Genomic DNA, 18,459 nt, shown 5'->3' with positions numbered 1-18,459 from the left:
AGCAAGGGTCAGAGGGACAGCAGCAGGACGAGGCGCCTTGCTCCCCTGCCCTTCCCGCCTGGTGTCAGGGAGGTGATACAGAGGCCTAGACAAGCCTGGGCCGCAGCCAGTTCACCGTGATTGCCTCTGACACAGTTAAGGGAAGCCAAGCCCAAAGGTCCTGATGTTCACAGGGTTCCGAGAGCTGAGGAAGTAGAACTGAGTAAACACAGGTCACAAGGTACAGAAAGAACAGAGAGCAGGTGATGGACAGGAGTGGCTCAGGAAAGTGAAGGCGGGCCCGGGAGGAGCCGGGTCTGCTAAGGCCACCCCCCCACCCCAGGTCCTTCTCTTCCAGGGTCCAGGCCACTGGGCGTCTGAATTCTCTAACTGAACCCCCATCGCCCGAGGCCACTACAGTGGTGGGACTGAGCAGGGCGGGGTTCAGAGTCAAGGTTCACCTCTCACCCGAGGCCTGGGTTGCAGCCAGCTCTCAAAGCACAGTAGTTCAGTAAATGTGTTTGGATGAGTGAATTAATATTTCCCAGAACCTCATTTCCCATGACATCCTGGATGTGGACGGCTTCCCAGCTGACGAGCTGCTTTCATGTATTTTTATTGCATTTTATCTTTACAACAACCCCGTGGGACACCCAATATCAGCCTCACTCTGCAGATAATTTTATCCCCATTTTACTGATGAGAAAATTGAGGCTTGGAGAAGGTAATCACTTGCTCAAGGCCACAGACTCAGAAGGACAGAAGCCAGCACTCCTTCCCCAAAGCCCAGCTCCTGCTATCACCCTGCACTGCTTCCAAATGAACCTCCTGCAAAGAGCTTAGGTTCCAATAACACTTTTTACTTCAAACAGTGTTAATAGGACTGCATCTTACACTCTCCCGAAACACGTTCAAATTTGTTAGAGGCTGTGAGTCACAAATTCTCTGTGCTGGGTGAGGAGGGAACCGGGTGAGGGTGGGGCTCAGCCACTTCCTGTTAGGGCGGCGTTGCACAAGCTTTGATAGGGTGCAAGGGGGCAAGAAACTACTTGGAAGCCTGGTCACGGTTATGGGACTGGTCTGGGGAGAGTGGACAGCAGAATGTGGGTGGGACAGTTTAACCAGTGAAAGAAAAACAGTGAAGGAGGACACCGGGGAGGATGGATGGAGTGTTCAGAGAGAAAGTGAGAAGGCAGGCAGTCCAGCTGTGCAGGTCAGGGGCAGCCCCCTCTCCACAATCAACCACACTCAAGAACCTGGCTGCCAGAGCCGGGACCTATAATCAGGACACTGCATTTAAAAAAATGTCCCTAAATCTTTGTAGCTTCAGGACCGAGGGGGGGAGCACATATGACCTTTATAGCCATAGGGCGAAGAGCACAGGCCCTGAGACCAGTCAGACCATCTCTGAAACTCTGTGCCATTAATTCTTAGCTGTGACCTTGGAAAGGTTACTTTAAAGTGTTCTGAGTCTGTTGCCTTATCTGTAAAATAGATGTAAAAGCATTTACTTCGCACACTTGTGAAGATTAAAAGAATGTTTGATACACAGCCAGGCACTAGCTGGCACTCAGTAAGATTGGTTATCGTCTAATGACCTTAGGAATTTGGGGATTACAGAAAAACACACAAACAAACTTAAGTCACCATAACACAATCAGCAGTCTCAGAGCTAAGGGTTCAAGCACCAGACCTCCCGGGGGCTGGGAAAGAGGCCGGGACCCTGGGGTCCGGAATCCCAGGGATAAAACCACAGACTCCCCCACCCCCTCCCAGGGATAGAGCGGACTACGTACCCCGGGCTGTGATTCTGGTCTCCAGAGCTGGGCACGACTGCCAGAGGGAGTCAGCCTGCCTCCAGGAGAAAATAACAGTGGACGAGATGGTTACCTCTCCAAAATTAAGCATCTGTAAGCCAAGATTGCCAGCCGCCTGCGCCGGGGGGCTCAGCTACCCTCTCCTGAAGTCCTTGCTCTTACCCTAAGCCCCTTCCTCGTCCGCTCCGTCCGCAGGACCCTCCGGGCACACCCGGGAAGGCTCTGCGGCCACAGCCCGGACCAGCGAAGCCCTCCTCCCCTCGGCAGCACCCTCTTAGCGCCAAGACCGCGCCGGGGTCCAAGGGTCGGAGTAGGGGTTAGGGTCCAGGTCTGAGGGTCGGAGTCGGGGTCAGGATCCGGGTCTGAGGGTCGAAGTCGGGGTCAGGGCTGCGGTCGGCCCTGCCTTCTGCGCACGCTCCGCGCCCCTCCGGCTCCCTCGCTCGCTCTGAAGCCCCGGGACCCGCTGCGCCAAGTCCCTACGGGAGCGGCGGCTCGGCGCGGCGTTCCGATGCCCTCCTTGGCTGCAGCTCTACTCGAGGCGCTCCGCACGAGGTGGCACCTGAAACCGCTAGAGAACGCCAGTCGGATTAGGGGCGCAGCGGACGCCGCGAGCGGCGCGGGAATCCGCGAGCAGGGGACTGAGGATTGGCAAGCTTGACCGCTCAGGTGCCCCAACAAGGCCCGGACCGCGCAGGCGCCCCGAGGAAACCCCACCCCCCCCCCCACCCCCGACCGCGCAGGCGCCCCGAGGAGGCCCCGACCGCGCAGGCGCTGCTTCCGGGTCAACATGGCGGCTGCGTGCCTGCTGCTGCGCGCTCTCCGCCTGGGTCCCGGGCCAGGGCCTGGGCGGCTGCGGGGCCCCTACTCTGGCTGGAGCCCAGGCAGCTCCGCCAAGACCGGGTGGAGGTGGCCGTATGTTGTCCACAGGCCTCTGATGGGTGTCGTCGGGCCTGGAGGCCGAGTCCTGCAGGTAATGTGCGGGGAAGATGCCCTCCCGCCGCCGGGTCTTCGTCGTCCGAGAGGCAGCTCCGGCCGGCAGCCCGGGGGAGGAGCGGGGGCCGAGGCGGGCGGGCGGGCAGCCGGGGGAGGGGCGGGGGCCGAGGCGGGCGGGCGGGCAGCCGGGGGAGGGGCGGGGGGCGAGACGGGCGGGCAGCCCGAGGGAGGGGCGAGAGGCGAGGCCGCACAGTTCATGCTTGGACTTTTCTAGTCCTTGTTTCGTGTGTTGATATTTTCTGCCAGTCTTCCTGGCATTTTGAAATTGAATCGAGTAAGAGTTTCATCAATTTCTGGCAGAGAACTACTAGCTCATATAGATCAGATCCCACCCAGATGAATTCCAGCACCTTCCAGATGCTCTAAGTGGGCTGTCAGAAAGTTTTTTGTGTGAGCAAAGTACCTTGTAACTGTGTTTTACTTTTGTCGTGTAGCTTGACATGTTATGGATTCAAATTCATAGACCCTCTGTGTGAAGGGTGTGTTCCAGGCACTGTTAATGTTAACATTTCACTCTGGAAACAAAGACCCTAAGTTCTAAGCTGAAAAATCAGCTTTTTTCGCTGATTTTTTTTAGCCCTCTCTTAGGACCTCGACTCTCACATTTTAGGTTATAATGTATTATTGTTATTGTATTTCACCATAACTTGAGGACCAATTTCATATCCTAATCCTATTCTAGATTCCTGGCCACCTTTCCTGAGTCTGAGGGCAGCTATGGCTGCATTACACTTGTTTTTGTTTTTGCTGTTTAGTTCTTTTGAGAAGGAAAATCATAATTTATTATTTTTAATCAGATTCTTTGATTATTCTATGAAAATAAATAAGGACTGAAGTGGGCAATTCACACATACTTGTGAAGTCTAAACAGATAACCTCACCAGTGGCTATAATAGTAATAAAACAAAGTCATCTGGTTTAAACAAGCAGTGTTCAGGGCTGACTTTGAAGAATGCCTTTTTTTCTCCTACTGTATCTAACATGGTGATGTTTCTCAGTTATTGGGCCCAGTCCACACTCTGTGGTCCTCCCTTATATGCCTCCTGGTCATCACTGAGCCAGGAATAGTAGTATTAATTAAATGGGACAATAATTCTATGGACGAGGAATCTTTAATCTGCTGCTAACAGGAAACTACATGTAACATACTCCTTTGGTAAGGAGTTACTTTTCTCCGTAATAACAGCAGACCAGGGATGAACTAAGGGAAAAAAAATTAAAACTAAAGAAGTAAATAAAACAAATGAAGAAATTGCCACCACAGAGATAGAAGAAATTAAGATGGACCGTTGACCATAACATAAAACACATTCAAGCGGGAAACGGGTGGACTACCTGGGAATGTTCTACAAGGAATAGTCATCTGGAGTTGTGGGGAGCAAAGGGTCTGGGCAGCCACTGTGGCCTTTGCTCCTTGGGTCCTGCAGGAGGGTTGGGAGCCTTGGCTCACAGAAAGGCAGCCAGTGTTCTGCACCTTGAATTCAGCATTTCTTTGACTTGCTCGCCTTGGTTTTAAGGTTTTTTGTTTTGTTTTTTATCAACATCCCCATTTTATTTTATTTAGTTATTTTTTTTACTATTTTTTTTAACATCTTTATTGGAGTATAATGCCTTACATTGTTGTGTTAGTTGCTGCTGTATAACAAAGTCAATCAGCTATATGTATACATATATCGCCATATCCCCTCCCTCTTGCGTCTCCCTCCCACCCTCTAGGTGGTCACAAAGCACCAAGCTGATCTCCCTGTGCTATGTGGCTGCTTCCCACTAGCCATCTATTTTACATTTGGTAGTGTATATATGTCAATGCCACTCTCTGACTTCGTCCCACCTAACCCTTCCCCCTCCCTGTGTCCTCAAGTCCAAAAATTATGGAACACTTAACGAATTTGCGTGTCATCCTTGCGTGGGGGCCATGCTAATCTTCTCTTTATCGTTCCAACTTTAGTGTATGTGCTGCCGAAGCGAACACTGCTTTTAAGGTTTTGATGTTTGTTTTTTTCTTTTGATGTTGTGTTAAAACTTTGCAATAATGCTCAGACTATTGCTTCATATTTCAGGACAGTGTAAATATTACAAGTAAATAAATATCAGAGCTTTTAGGAAAGATTTTGCAGCAGGGAATTAGTCTGCATTGCCTGGGTGTGCTGTGGTGTTGGTGTGACTGATTCTCTGTATCGCTCTTTTTAGAGTTTCCAGTTGCGACTGCTCACCCCTACGTTTCAAGGAATCAGCAGATTGTTGGTGAAACAGCATCTCGTCCAGAATCCAGTCGGACTCTGGAAACTTCTAGGTGTGTATCTTTTGAAGACAGAGGTGACAGGCAGAGCCTATGGCATTTGTGAATAAATTCAGAAAATGTTGCTTGTTTGGCATCGTCAGAAAAACGAAATCACGAAGAGGACCTTCGGCTGCTACTCATTGTGAGCCCTCAAATGCTCTGAAATGAAGTTTATGAGGAGGAAATTTGTCTAAGGTCTGAACAAACCATTTTTGCTTCTTTTGAGTTGTCTCTCTTTTTTTTGTTTTTAATTCTGGTAATAATTGGGCTGCTTGACAAAGGTTTTTCATGTGCTGTAGCCAACTCTAGGAACGTTTAGTAAGGAGCTACAAACTGGCTGTGTATGTCTTACGTACAGAAGGCAAGTAAACACAGCCTACAGATAACGTGCTTTTACACTGGAGTTGCACCGTTTAATGAGATCTTGTGACATCCTGCTGTCTCTTTTGATCTTAGGTCAAAGGACCATAAGGGTTGACACCTGTACCTTTACTCCCCCCCTTTATTCAGTTGGAACAGGGAAAAAGTGAAATCTCCCACTGCTACGTACGTGCCCACCCCGGTCACGGCAGCCTACACGTGCCCCAAGTGGCACAGCCGTCACCTCCAGACACCCCCGTGTCAGGTGGACATCAAAGCAGTTTTATTTGTGATTCTCTTAATGTGTGTGAAGACAGGTGCAGCCCAGTCACGTTATGAGACGCTTTCCCCCATTTTAAGCAGTGGTTGGTTCAGACCTTGGGCGAGTCAGAGCCTTTGGTGTGAGGAGTGGTCCAGGGGCGCATCTGGGTGAAGGTGGTGGCCCGGGGCTGCTGTTGCTGCATCGTGCGGAAGCCACTCGCCGCTGTTCATTTGTTTAAATTCATTTAAAGTGACTGCGTGTCTTGAAAGGGCTGTTCTCCAACAATTTCATGACACTTTCTCAAGTTTGTGTTCATCATTTTTATTTCCTCACGTTGGCTAATTTAAATTACAAAAACACATACTTCGGTTGAAGTAGTTCATTATTTATAATGAGTAGATATTAGAGTAAGAATGACTACCCCAGCTTCTAGATCCTGTGCACATAGCTTTCAGATAGTTTCTGTTTTGTTTTGGTTGTCTGGGAATACACTCTTCTCCTAAGGGTTCTCCTGTAGTTGCAAACCTGTTTGTTGTTAAACACTTTCCCTATTCCTTGTAGGAGGCACGTACTACTTTAACACCTCAAGGTGGAAGCAGAAGACTAAAGGCAGTGATAAAGCCAAGGGGAGGAGCCCTGAAGATGACGAAGGTATATCCATCAGATCTTAAGCGATGGCTGCCTTGGTTGTCTGCACGTGTGTGCTCTAGTCTAAGGAATAGGAAGTCCATCCTAGGATCACACCTGCCCCCGTCCCTAATGCAGTTGCTGGATTCTTCCTGCCCATCCTTTTAGGGACGGCTTCATCAGCACCTGTGTCCCGTGTTCAGAGTACCTGAAGGCGGGTGGGGTTGCTGTGCTCTGTGTGGAGAGGGTGGACCTCGGATCTGCCCTGGACTCAGAGCTCTGGGGGAGGAAGGCTCCAGGACTCCCCGGCCGAAGTCCCACTCTCGTGCACACCTGACTGGTGTTGGCACTGCCTCCAGGCCTGAGGAGCAGCCCCAGAAGCCAGGATGGTACGGGGCATGGCCCTGGGGAAGGAGTGGGGCCCCAAGCCCCGGGGCACAGCGAACTCGCTTGCAAGCCTCCTCTCGACTCTGGAATTAGGACTCGATGAGTGTGTGAAGGGGAGGGAAATGAAGGGAACTTTGGACTGAATTGACCTCTAAGATGACAGCTGGCTGCGGGGAGCTGATACACATGGAACTCGCTAGGCCTTAGGAGTGGTTGGAGCGTGTGCTCAGTGATTTATGTGCTCTCTCTTCAGAGTGACCCCGTCACTGGCCCTTTCTACACACGAGGACGCTGGATGCCTGCTCTGTGCCGGGTCCAGGGAGGGACACATGCGTGGGGAAGTGGCGCTGATTTTGGCGTGGCTGCAGTGGGTTGTGGTGCGGGACTCGAGGCCCGGGGGCCCTGGAGGAGGTACTTTACCCAAAGGCCAGCCGTGCTCAGAACCAGGCTCCTGTGAGCCCCAGACGCCTCAGGGGGGACGGCAGCCTGAGAAACGCTTTCTTTATTGGACCCCGGGCCTGTCGCAGAACTGCACACAGACTGGTCCCGTTCCCCAGGCCCCATCTTTCCAGAAGGGCGCAGCCACCCTGGCAGCTTAGTTGGAACAAGACGGCTTCCCGACCAGGTTTTGGTAACCGTGGGGAGGACCTTCCTCCCTAGTCTGGTCCAGAAACGTCTTCAGGAGTTGGGGGTCTGGAGGTTCGGCCCCAGAACCCACTGGTTATGGGGTGAAGCCCCTTGTGCTCGACTTTCTAGGAGGGGCTGCGTTTTCCTGATGCTCACGTCCATTCTTCGCTGGCGGCCCCTTCGTTCACCTTGAGAGGAGCTGTAACTTTCCATTGGTCTTGATTCCTGTAGTGCCCTTGGTTGGGTTCAGATTAGACGTTTCTGATTGTCGACCTCCTGGCCGCAGGCTTAGGGAGTGTGGGTGCTGCAGGCTTCCTTCATCATCACCCCCGAGGGAAAGCCCCCAGGGGACTTGGCTCTTCTTTTTTTTTTTTCCTTTTTATATATATATATATATATATATATTTTTTTTTTTTTTTTTTTTTTTTTTTTTAATTTTTGGCTGTGTTGGGTCTTCGTTGCCACGCGCAGCCTTTCTGTAGTTGCGGTGAGCGGGCTTCTCACTGAGGTGGCCTCTCCTGCGGAGCACAGGCTCTAGGCCCGCGGGTTTCAGGAGTTGTGTCATGTGGGCTCAGCAGTTGTGGCTCACGGGCTCTAGAGTGCAGGCTCAGTAGTTGTGGTGCACGGGCTTAGTTGCTCCACGGCATCTGGGATCTTCCCAGACCAGAGATCGAACCCGTGTCCCCTGCATTGGCAGGCAGATTCTTAACCACTGCGCCACCAGGGAGGTACCCCCATGCATTCTTTTTTTTTTTTTTTTTTTTAATTTATTTGTTTATTTGGCTGTGCCGGGTCTTAGTTGCGGCATGTGGGATCTTTTAGTTGCGGCATGCGTGATTTAGTTCCCTGACCAGGGATTGAACCTGGGTCCCCTGCATTGGGAGTGCAGAGTCGTAACCACTGGACCACCAGGAACGTTCCCCACCCCACCCCCATGCATTCCTAAGCATTTCACTGCATGGCTTTTGACCATGGGTATTTTTCTTTCTTTTCTTTTCCTTTCTTTTCTTTTATTTATTTGTTTATTTTTGGCTGCATTGGGTCTTTATTGCTGTGCACGGGCTTTACACTAGTTGCGGCGAGCAGGGGCTATTCTTCATGGCAGTGCGTGGGCTTCTCATTACAGTGGCTTCTCTAGTTGCGGAGCACGGGCTCTAGGCGTGCGGGCTTCAGTAGTTGTGGCTTGCGGGCTCTAGAGCACAGGCTAAGTAGTTGTGGTGCACGGGCTTAGTTGCTCTGCGGCATGTGGGATCTTCCCGGACCGCGGATCGAACCCGTGTCCCCTGCATTGGCAGGTGGATTCTTAACCATTGTGCCACCAGGGAAGTCCCCCCATGCATTCTTAAACATTTCACTGCGTGACCTTTGACCATGGGTATTTTTCTTTATTTTTCCTACTTTTTTTTTTTCCCCTGGCCGCACTGTGCGGCATGTGAGATCTTAGTTCCCAGACCAGGGATCGAACCAGTGGCCCCTGCACTGGGAGGGCCAGGGAATTCCCTCCTACCATTTTTTCTGATATTATTTTTTTATATTTTTCCTGCAGTTTCGTTGGTTTTGTCAGCAGTTCCAGGTCTCTTACTCCACACGCTTCCATGTGAATTTACTTTGCAGATTGTACTTCTTCTGCCTTCCTGGGGTGTGGTGCTGGCAACCCCAGCTCTCCCCGAGGTTTGTAGGCACCTGGCTGTTGAAGGGGATCTCGGTCAGGAGCCCTCTGTTCGGCGCTTGGCAAGTAGCACTTCAATAGTGATCACTTGTAGCTTATCACCGAGATCATAGTTTTCCTTTAAAGCTGATTGTTTGAACACGTGTGTCTTCATGTTCTGAGATATGTGGTGTGTCTTCAAGTGTGTCATTCATTTCAGAGACATTCTGAGCTGGAGGAGGAAGGTGAGGGCTTGCTTGATGAGAAAATACGCAGGGTTACGACACCCTGAGGAGGCTGATACTGGCAGATGTGAACATTGTTTCCTCCCAACAAGTCAATGCTGGGTCCAGTAACACATAGATTAATGGAACAAAGTAGGAAATCCAGAAGCAGAGTCTACTTTGTCTAAGAATTAGCAAGTAACTAAAGTGGCATTTCACACGGTGGCAGCAAGGGTGGATTGTATGAGAAGTGGTTTGGAACCGTTGCTTAGTTGTTTGGAAAGAGATTAAATTAGACTCTCATTCCATATACCAACATAAATTCTGAGTGGATTGAATCATTAAATTTAAAAAGCAAAACCTGAAAAGAATTAGGAGAAAATAGAAGGGACCGTTCCTTAACTTGAAACGGGCAAAGCCTTTAGAAGGAGAAGGTAGGTGGGCCGGAGCAGCTTCTGCGTCTGCCTGGCCTGTGGCCTGTCGCTCAGGCTGGTGCATGGTCCTGCGGATACCGATTTCTGGGAGGAGTGGCCATGGCCACTTCCTTTCTGCAGCTCCTGACCTGCCGTGGCTGCGGACACGTGCTCCCCCCGCTGAATCCCGTCGCAAATTACCATCAGGCACTGTAGTGCCGGGGACCAGAGGCAGAGTCAATCTGGAGAAAGGGTCGCGCCGGCTCCTTCCATCCGCCCGTGCCGCTGTGCGCACCTGGTGCACACCTGATGAGGCGGCGTTCCTGGGGCGGGTCTGTGCCTCCCCGCCACCTTCATGTGGTTGTTGTATGTTTGCTCATTTTGGGCTGAACTGTAGCTTGCTTTGAGAAAACGGGATAAAGTTCATGTCCGTTAAATTTGCATTAGACGATAATTGCTTGCTTAAGCAAAGATTTTTGTTCCGTGAGGGTGTCTTCTGGACTGTGAGGGAGTTGACTGGCCCGTGAGCTCTCAGCTCTGCAGACTGCATGCAGGCAGCACAGCCCAGCGTCCCGCTCAGACCTGCCCTCTGAGAGCCTTGAATGAGAAAGGCCAGTCCTGAAAGATTATATACACAAGATTACGGAGCTGGAGAACAGATTAGTGGTTGGAGTGACGGAGTTGTCGTGTCTTGACTGGTGATGGATACGCAGACGTTGACCCGGGATGAAATTGCACAAAACTAAAACCACACGGGAGCGCGGGTCACAAGGGGTGGCTGTGTCAGTAGTGTCCACGTCTTGGATGTGATGTTGTTCCCGGTTTTGTCAGATGACTGTTGGAAGGCCCTGAGCCCAGTAGACGCGGAAGAGGGGCCTCTGTTACTTCTCACGAGTCCGTGGCGCCTACAGTTACGTTGTCGTGAAAGGTTAACAAACAGCGATGGCTGGCATTTCCAGAACACCTTTTGTGGACGGTGCCCCTTTATCCTCTGTGAGGTGCACCTCGTCTCCATCTTCAGGTTTCTCTCCGGGCTGTGGGTCAGGACCAGCCCCGTGGTGGTATTAACGAGAGCCGGGGTATCGCTGCGTCCTCCCAGTGTTCACGGCACAGTGCTCACGGCTGGGGTGAACACCTGGAGGGCTCCTGCAATGCTCTCCTGCACATTCAGCAGCGTCGTAACTTGTTCATTTGTCTTCAGGTGGCTGGTTCAGGTGACTCACCGCAGCAGTTGACATCCTCCGACCCCCAAGAAGGACTCGTGGGACCATAGTTTTCCAGCGGGCCCGCAGGCTGCTGTCCAGCGGGTAGACAGTCTAACGGCTTAGGAGGCAGCAGCCTTTCCTGGGTGCTCTGGGCAGTAGAGAGTTTGGGGTGACCCTCAGCTCTCCGCGAGCTGGATGTGGGAGGAGCTGTGCTCACGGAGGCCGGTTCACCCCCTGCAGACGGAACACGGGCAGAGGCGCCGGTCGGCAGCCTCGTGTCCCCAAGTCTGGAGGGATGATGGACTTGGTGGGAAGGAGACAGCGGGCCTTCGGAGTGGAGGGAATGTCCTTTCTGCCCAGAGCGTTCACGTGCCTTTTCTATGTAGAGTCTCAGGGTCAGATCTTGTTTCATCTCTTACACCTCAAGAATCTTCCATCTGTTTAGCCGATCCTGTGTCTCACTTTTGTATCTTCCCGTAGTGTTTCCCGTTGTCTTTCTTGGAGCGGCCCTCATGATTCCATACCTGATCAGTACTACGGATGTATGTTTTGTTACATTTGGTTTCCTTATGTTAAAGTTTCAGAAATAGAACTAGTTCAACCGGTTCCGGCTGGCGTGGCAGGGCTGTCGGGAAGTGCGGCTGCCGGGGTTGATTGCCCCCTGCTGGGTTGTTAGAGAGCAGGGCTGAAGGTTAAATATTTGAGAGAGATGGCTTCTCACCTGAGAACATGAATCTGCTGTCCACAATCACAATAAGTGGTCGCCTTTATGAGCTTGAAATATCAGATACACTGTTATAATCTATTGTAAGGTAGGGTAATACCTAAAATGTACCTTCGTGTTTTCTAAATGGCTGCTGCGACAGTCTTCTCAGGCTTCAGGTTTTTACTTTTGTTTATTTTTTATTTTTTTAATATTTATTTATTTGGCTGCGTCGGGTCTCAGTTGCGGCACACAGGATCTTCAGTTGCAGCATGTGGGATCTAGTTCCCTGACCAGGATCGAACCCGGGTCCCCTGCATTGGGAGCACGGAGTCTTAACCACTGGACCGCCAGGGAAGTCCCTCAGGCTTCAGGTTTCTAAACCGATTTAAAATGCTTTCGAATTCCTCCAGGCCGCCCATTGGAGAAGCAGGTGGTGTGTGTGGGTGGCTGCACCTCCAGGCTGTGCAGAGGGCAGGGGGCCCTGAGTCCCTCCACAGTCTGTCCTTGGAGAGGTGACCACGGCCAGCTCTGCTGTGTGTGTCGGCGTGGCCTCTGGGGAGGGTGAGTGAACGGTGGAAGCTTTGGTTGCTGAGACAGGTCTGTCTTGGGCAGAGCCGGTGAAGAATTGTACACGCATTTCTCAAAAGGCGTCGTTAACCGCAGGTCTTGCAAAAGCTACATGGAGTGTTAGGAAGGATGGGCCCACCCTGCACAGGTGAGCGAGGCCGGGTTGTTCCAGGGCCTCCTGGGGTGTGGATGAGGTGTCCGGTGGGTGCAAGGACTGGGAGGTGGGCTCCTGGGGGCGGTGGGCTAGCGAGACCATGTGAAGTGCTGGGTCGACAGCACCGTGTCAGTAAAACGCAGCCCCTGCCCGCGTGTGATTGGTGGGAGGAGCACTGTGGCCTGGCCTTCGCTGGGACCCTTTCCCACCTGTGCTGTGGGCCGGAGGGAGGTGACGCCCCGGGAGCTCCTGTGTCAGGTGTGAATCGGGGGAATTGATCTGGTGGTTCTGGTAAAGAACGGGCCTCCAGACTCTGTGTTTTGCACTTCTAAGTGTGCTGTTTTTCCAGTGTTTCTGTGATGGATGCCGTGCAGCTCGCCTGAGTGTCAGTCCCAGGTGGTTGTGTGGGGGGAGGGCAGGTGGTGGTGGAGAAGCTGTTGTCATCAGGGACCTGGGCGTGTGCCGCAAGCACTGGGGATGGGTCGGTATCTGGTCGAGCCTGGAGGGCCCGCGAGGGTCGAGGGTCGTAGTTGAGTAGATGTGCTGTCAGTGAGATGTGGCGTCACTGTGGAGCTGCGCTGGTCCTGGGAGGCTTTTTTTTGGGGAGGGGGCTATGTTGGGTCTTTGTTGCTGTTCGTGGGCTTTCTCTAGTTGTGGCGAGCGGGGGCTACTCTTCGTTGCAGTGCACGGGCTTCTCATTGCGGTGGCTTCTCTTGTTGCGGAGCACGGGCTCTAGGTGCACGGGCTTCAGTAGTTGTGGCGCGGGCTCAGTAGTGGTGGCTCGTGGGCCCTAGAGCATAGGCTCAATAGTTGTGGCGCACGGGCTTCGTTGCTCCGCAGCATGTGGGATCTTCCCGGACCAGGGCTCGAACCCATGTCCCCTGCATTGGCAGGTGGATTCTCAACCACTGCGCCACCAGGGAAGCCCCCCTGGGAGGCTTTTGACTTTAAAAATGGTTTCATGTTATCCGAGCAGGTGGGACCTCAGGGAATGGGATGTTGGTGACCTTGGACGGCATGTAAGCAGTCACTGTGTTGAGGCATCGGCTAAGATGCAGGATCATACCGGAGACAGACACTGCCGAGGGGATGTGGGGGGGGCGGGGCGGGGACGTGGGGGGCGAGGCAGGGGCGGGGCAGGGGCGGGGCTCCGCCCCGGCCTCACACCCGCTTCCCCCCCCCCCCCCGCAGAGGAGCGGCGGCGCCGGGAACGCGAGGACCAGATGTACCGCGAGCGGCTGCGCACCCTCTTTGTCATCGCTGTGGTCATGAGCCTGCTCAACGCGCTCGGCTCCAGCGGCGGCAACATCTCCTGGAGCGACTTCGTGCACGAGATGCTGGCCAAGGGCGAGGTGCAGCGGGTACAGGTGGTGCCTGAGAGCGACGTGGTGGAGGTGTACCTGCACCCCGGCGCTGTGGTGTTCGGGCGGCCAGTGAGTGCCGGGCCCGGCGGGGTTGCTTAGAACAAGCTGTGAGTGTCTTGATTTAAGGAGGAGGCCTGGAGGCTTTGAGAAGGGGGCGAGGCAGTGCGGTCCCGGCGGGGCTGTGCAGAGAGGAGGTGGGAGGGCGGCAGGGGCTCTGGGCTGAGGGAGAGGGGGCAGCGGGCGTCCCGGCTCTGCCTGGCGGGTGGGTGGCTGGAGCCCAGCGGGCGGGGGAGGGAGGGCATGGGGCTGTCCGGGTGGGAACCCCTCGGGGGCAGAGCAGGTGGCTGAGAGACGGGTGGGCAAGGGCCAGCCCTGGGCAGGAGCAGGAAAGAAAGGGGGCGGAGGAGAAGGGCCCTGCGAGGGGGAGGAGAGGCTGCAGGCTTCGTGCCAGGTAGAGGGTTGGGCGTCAGGGAGGGGGAGAGACGCCCAGTGACAGCGCTGCTGCAAAGCAGGTGGGTGGGCGCACGGAGAGCGGCTGTGCAGACCCTCCTGTGAGGATGAGTCCGTGTCCAGCCTGCCTTCCCATCTCCGACCCCTCTCATTTACCCCCAGGAACACGACGCCAGCGTTAGGCCCTGGAAAGGTGACATCGATACCAGAGTATTTTCTTTCTTTCTTTTAGTATTTTATTTATTTATTTATCTGGTTGTACTGGGTCTTAGCTGTGGCAGGCGGGCTCCTTAGTTGTGGCATGTGAACTCTTATTTGCAGCATGCATGTGGGATCTAGTTCCCGACCAGGGATTGAACCCGGGCCCCCTGCATTGGGAGTGTGGAGTCTTATCCACTGCACCACCAGAGAAGTCCCCCAGAATATTTTCTAACACACTTATCCTGTTTGTGTTTCCCAGGTGCCTCTATACTGGCCTGAGAGCCTTTTGTGTTAGTACTTTTAATCCAGGATCCAGTCCAGGATCATGAGTTATACTTAGTTGTTGTGTTTCTTCAGCATCCCTCCCATCTTCTGCTAAAAGTTTAGCCCGTGGGAACCCAGGCGCCTCTCTCCACGCGGAGCCCGAGGGCTTTCTGGCTGGACTTGCTCTGCTCCCTGGAGCGCAGGCTTGCTCCCGTGGGCGGAGCGCTCTCTCCCGACGGCTCCCTCCCACCGTGCCCCAGAGCACGCCCCGCGGGCACCCCGGGCGCTGCTCTGCTCCTGGGCTGGTTGGGTGCTGGGCTGAGGGGGCTCATCCTGCCCGAGCAAGCGCGGCCATGGGCGCAGCCCAGCCCTGCCAGCCTCTCCTTCTTCACAGCTGGGCAGATAGTAGAAGTTAAATTCCAGTGCGCTTGAGAGGCCAGGGGCAATGGTAGCCGCTGCCGGCCCGAGGGCGAGGGGCCCGGCGGCTGCTGCTGAAGCGGCTGATTCGGGCCCAGGGGATCAGAGAAGGCTTCACAAGACGTGGGGTTGAAGGGGCTTCTGGAATCATACGTTTTGCCTTTGGATTTTGAAATAGAAAGAGGGTCCTTTCCACGTTTTTCCCTTCCATCCAAATGGGCCAGGGCAGGTGTTTGAGTGATCAAGGATCAATGAAGTTCAGACCAAGCGTTTGGGGTCCGTTAGGTTAGTCCAGCCACTAAGGCCAAGGGGCGTTCCAGTGCCAAGCTTGGTTTTGACGGGTGGGGCCGCTGTGTGCCCCTCCATCTGGCCTTCTGAGCCCACAGAGTGGAGCCTGAGTGGCCGCTCATAATGGTGGTCATCCCGCAAGACTTTCCGGAGACTTCAGAGCAGGGGGAAGTCTGGTTGCTCCGTTTAGATTCCAAGAGTGTGCTTAGGATCTGAGCCTGGAACAGTCTAACCCTGGAAAGCACGGGCCGGCTGCCAGAACGACGACTGACGTGGGCTTGGGGTGGAGGTGATGGGACTGTCCCGCCAGCGTCCGGGAGACGCCGCCCGCTCCCTCTTCCGTAGTCTCCCGTCTGCCTGAGGACCGAGGAGCCCACTCGGTTGACTGTCAGGCCCAGCCGATGGTTAGACAGGGAACCTTCGCAGGGTGACTGGGGCAGCGGGGTCCAGCACTGCGGGTTCCTCGCCGAGGCTCTGCTGGGCCCTCACAGCAGAGTGCGATCCTGGTGCTGAGTTTAAGGCGCACGTGCCGCCCTTCGCTTGCTTAAAATGCGTTTTCGTGAACATCTTACTGTAACTGTGTTGGAGAGAACGAACACTCCCTAGACGTGGAGGGGTTTCTGAGTGGCAGGCCTCTGCTTCTGAAGCCCTGCCGTTGTCCACACACTGTGGCTGGGGCACCGTTCTCTGTCCTCAGGGTCAGCGGTCTGGCCTGTTCATCACTCGCGGTCCCTCTGCTTTCTGCCCCCAGCGGCTGGCCTTGATGTACCGAATGCAGGTGGCAAATATCGACAAATTTGAAGAGAAGCTTCGAGCAGCTGAGGATGAGCTGAATATCGAAGGCAAGGACAGAATTCCGGTTTCCTATAAGCGGACGGGATTCTTTGGAAAGTAGGTTGGTCATTTCTGTGTGCCTCTGAACTAAACCAGGCTTGACTTTGTAATGTGAGAAACAAACCCCAATAAAAATCTCACACTGGCTGTGCCTGCAGTGAGCTAGAGCCCCTCGTGGGAGGCGGGCGCGTGAGGGGTGGCATGAGGTGGGCCAGCTTGGAGTCACTTTTAGGCACCACTTCCGCTGTCTGTGGTGTTTCCGAATTCGGCCCAGGTTGGGTTTGCTGTTGCCTGCAAACAGGAAGATGAGGCAGGAAAGGGAGAAGCAGGGTGTCCAGTGGAACTTCTTGGTTCCGTGCTGAAGAGAGACGTAGAGACCGTGCAGGGCCTGTGGGCGGCGGGGCCTGCAGACTCCTTGGTGGGGGCACGTTCATCAGCGGGTCACGGGCCATGTATCTGGACGCTACTGTGTGCAGAGGTCTGCGTCCCCTCATGGTGACCAGCGGCGTCTGTGAAGTGCTGTGTGTCTGTCCCACAGCCTCTGGCTCCTGAGGGTGCAGGGCCCCTAGGTTGCACCTCTGCTTGTTGTAGGGAATGGAGGGGGCACACCTGGACGGGTTCCCCTCTTCATCTGGGGGGTGATGCCCTACGGTTTGCTCTTTTTACTGTTACACCGATTTTGCCTTAGTGACCAAAGTTGATGGCCTACTTTTGAAAACAAAATACGTGGAAGGTGGAGAGCTGCTCTTGGCAGGCATGAGTTCCCCCGGGGCTCTGGACAGCGGGTGACGTTCTGGCTTCACGCCACGGTCGGGTTCTGCGTGCCCAGCGCTGCTGTGCTCCAGATCTGAGACTTCGGGAGCATTTGATGCAGGAGGGTAGTTGGTGAGAATGGGACAAGGAAACCCCTTTTCAGCGCTGGTTCCACAGGCTGATCTCAGAGTGAGGGAGCCCTTCTCATCTTGGGAGCGTCTGTGGGCCCAGCCTGTGTGAGGCGTGTGTGTCGGCTGCCCGGCGGCCGGGCCTGAGCGTGTGCCCACCTTTCTCTCTCATGCTAGCGCCCTCTACGCCCTGGGGATGACAGCCGTGGGCCTGGCCATCCTGTGGTATGTTTTCCGTCTGGCTGGAATGACAGGACGGGAAGGCGGATTCAGTGCTTTTGTAAGTTGTACGAATCGTCTCCCCGAGCTTGTGGTCCTGGGATTCGTCTGTGTGTGCTGACCCTTTCCCATCACCTGCAGGATGAGTGCACAGTGGACGTCAGCCTGGACGTCGTCCGGCAGCTCTTCTTTCTTTCCGCTTGGCTGCCCTGGGGGGCGCAACACCGGCTCCAGCCGAGGCCCCTCTCCTGGCGTTTGGATGGCTGAGCCAAGGGGTTTACACTGCACTGTGTCCTGCATTTTGCACTCTCAGCTGGACGTGACTATTTGGGGGTTTCCCCTGCTAGCTGAGACAGCTTTAAAGGTTGTCTTTAAAAGGCCGACCTTTATGCGCTTCAGAAGTATTCTTCTGTTGTCATGGCATTCACTGTAACGTGCACTTTCCCTCCCCCTCAAGTCGTACCTGGCCTGTCAGCCACATCAGCAGAGGGCCGTGGAGGAGCCCCTCCTGGGAACCGGCCGGGGGGACAGAGCGCCCCAGTTTCCCCCTGGACTGGGGCCCTCGGTAGCTCAGGACGTGCACGCACACTGTCAGTGGCAACATGGTGTCTCATGGGGTGCGCCGTACCTGGCTCAGCCAGTTTGATAGTTCTTGCACACTTTGGGCTGTTTATTGTTGTATTTAAATAATACTGTGGCGAATCCCACGCAGCTGCATCTTTTGAGAGCCTGTCCTGAAGGAGATTGTGGCTGAGGTTGAGCCCCTCACCAAGAGCTTGTCTGTCCAGCCAGATTGCGCTCCAGAAATTGACCAAGTAACTTTTTTACCAACATTCCCCAGAACTGCGTGTCGTTACATAACTTTTTATAATCAGAAAAAGAAATCACACGATAGTGGGGAAGGTCACATAGAGAAATAAGATGGTTCATGCAAAGACGTTGAGTCACCTAGTTGACATGGGGAGTGTTTTCCTTTAAGGCAGATTGCTGGATGCCGGGCAGCTTTCTAGCTGTCAACGCCCTCGTGTGTCTGGACCGTGCCCTTAGCTGCCGTCTGAGTGAGTGGGGACGGTGGGCCAGGACGTGCAGGTGACCCGGCACCCAGGGCTCCTCCGCCCTGCCCTACTGGGCTGCACAGGGCTCCGCCCTTTGTCTTTCTGCCCAGAATCAGCTTAAAATGGCTCGCTTCACGATTGTGGATGGCAAGACGGGGAAAGGAGTCAGCTTCAAAGATGTGGCAGGAATGCATGAGGCCAAGCTGGAGGTCAAGGAGTTTGTGGATTATCTGAAG

The 18,459-nt window shown here is 54.1% G+C and overlaps 1 protein-coding gene and 1 non-coding gene across 3 annotated transcripts in view; one reads left to right on the top strand and one right to left on the bottom strand.

Annotated features, from left to right (window-relative positions):
• Window positions 1–2,570: 2,570 nt before the first annotated feature.
• The window catches only part of SPG7 (SPG7 matrix AAA peptidase subunit, paraplegin), a 31,012-nt gene continuing 15,123 nt past the window's right edge, over window positions 2,571–18,459 (top strand). For both annotated transcript variants that reach the window (XM_061174464.1, XM_061174465.1), the window contains exons 1-7: window positions 2,571–2,766; window positions 4,980–5,082; window positions 6,254–6,343; window positions 13,442–13,683; window positions 15,986–16,125; window positions 17,127–17,229; window positions 18,334–18,459. In XM_061174464.1, coding sequence (XP_061030447.1) covers window positions 2,584–2,766; window positions 4,980–5,082; window positions 6,254–6,343; window positions 13,442–13,683; window positions 15,986–16,125; window positions 17,127–17,229; window positions 18,334–18,459 — 987 coding nt within the window. In that variant the 5' untranslated portion in view covers window positions 2,571–2,583. The remainder of the gene's footprint in view (window positions 2,767–4,979; window positions 5,083–6,253; window positions 6,344–13,441; window positions 13,684–15,985; window positions 16,126–17,126; window positions 17,230–18,333) is intronic.
• Window positions 4,655–4,761, bottom strand: LOC133079245 (U6 spliceosomal RNA). Its single transcript, XR_009698124.1, has one exon. It is a non-coding gene; the product is annotated as a U6 spliceosomal RNA (small nuclear RNA).

The sequence above is a fragment of the Eubalaena glacialis genome, chromosome 18 (genome assembly GCF_028564815.1).
Source record: "Eubalaena glacialis isolate mEubGla1 chromosome 18, mEubGla1.1.hap2.+ XY, whole genome shotgun sequence".
Taxonomy (NCBI): Eukaryota; Metazoa; Chordata; class Mammalia; order Artiodactyla; family Balaenidae; genus Eubalaena; species Eubalaena glacialis.
The sequence above is the reverse complement of the archived record's forward strand: the minus strand, read 5'-3'. Positions and strand labels throughout refer to the sequence as shown.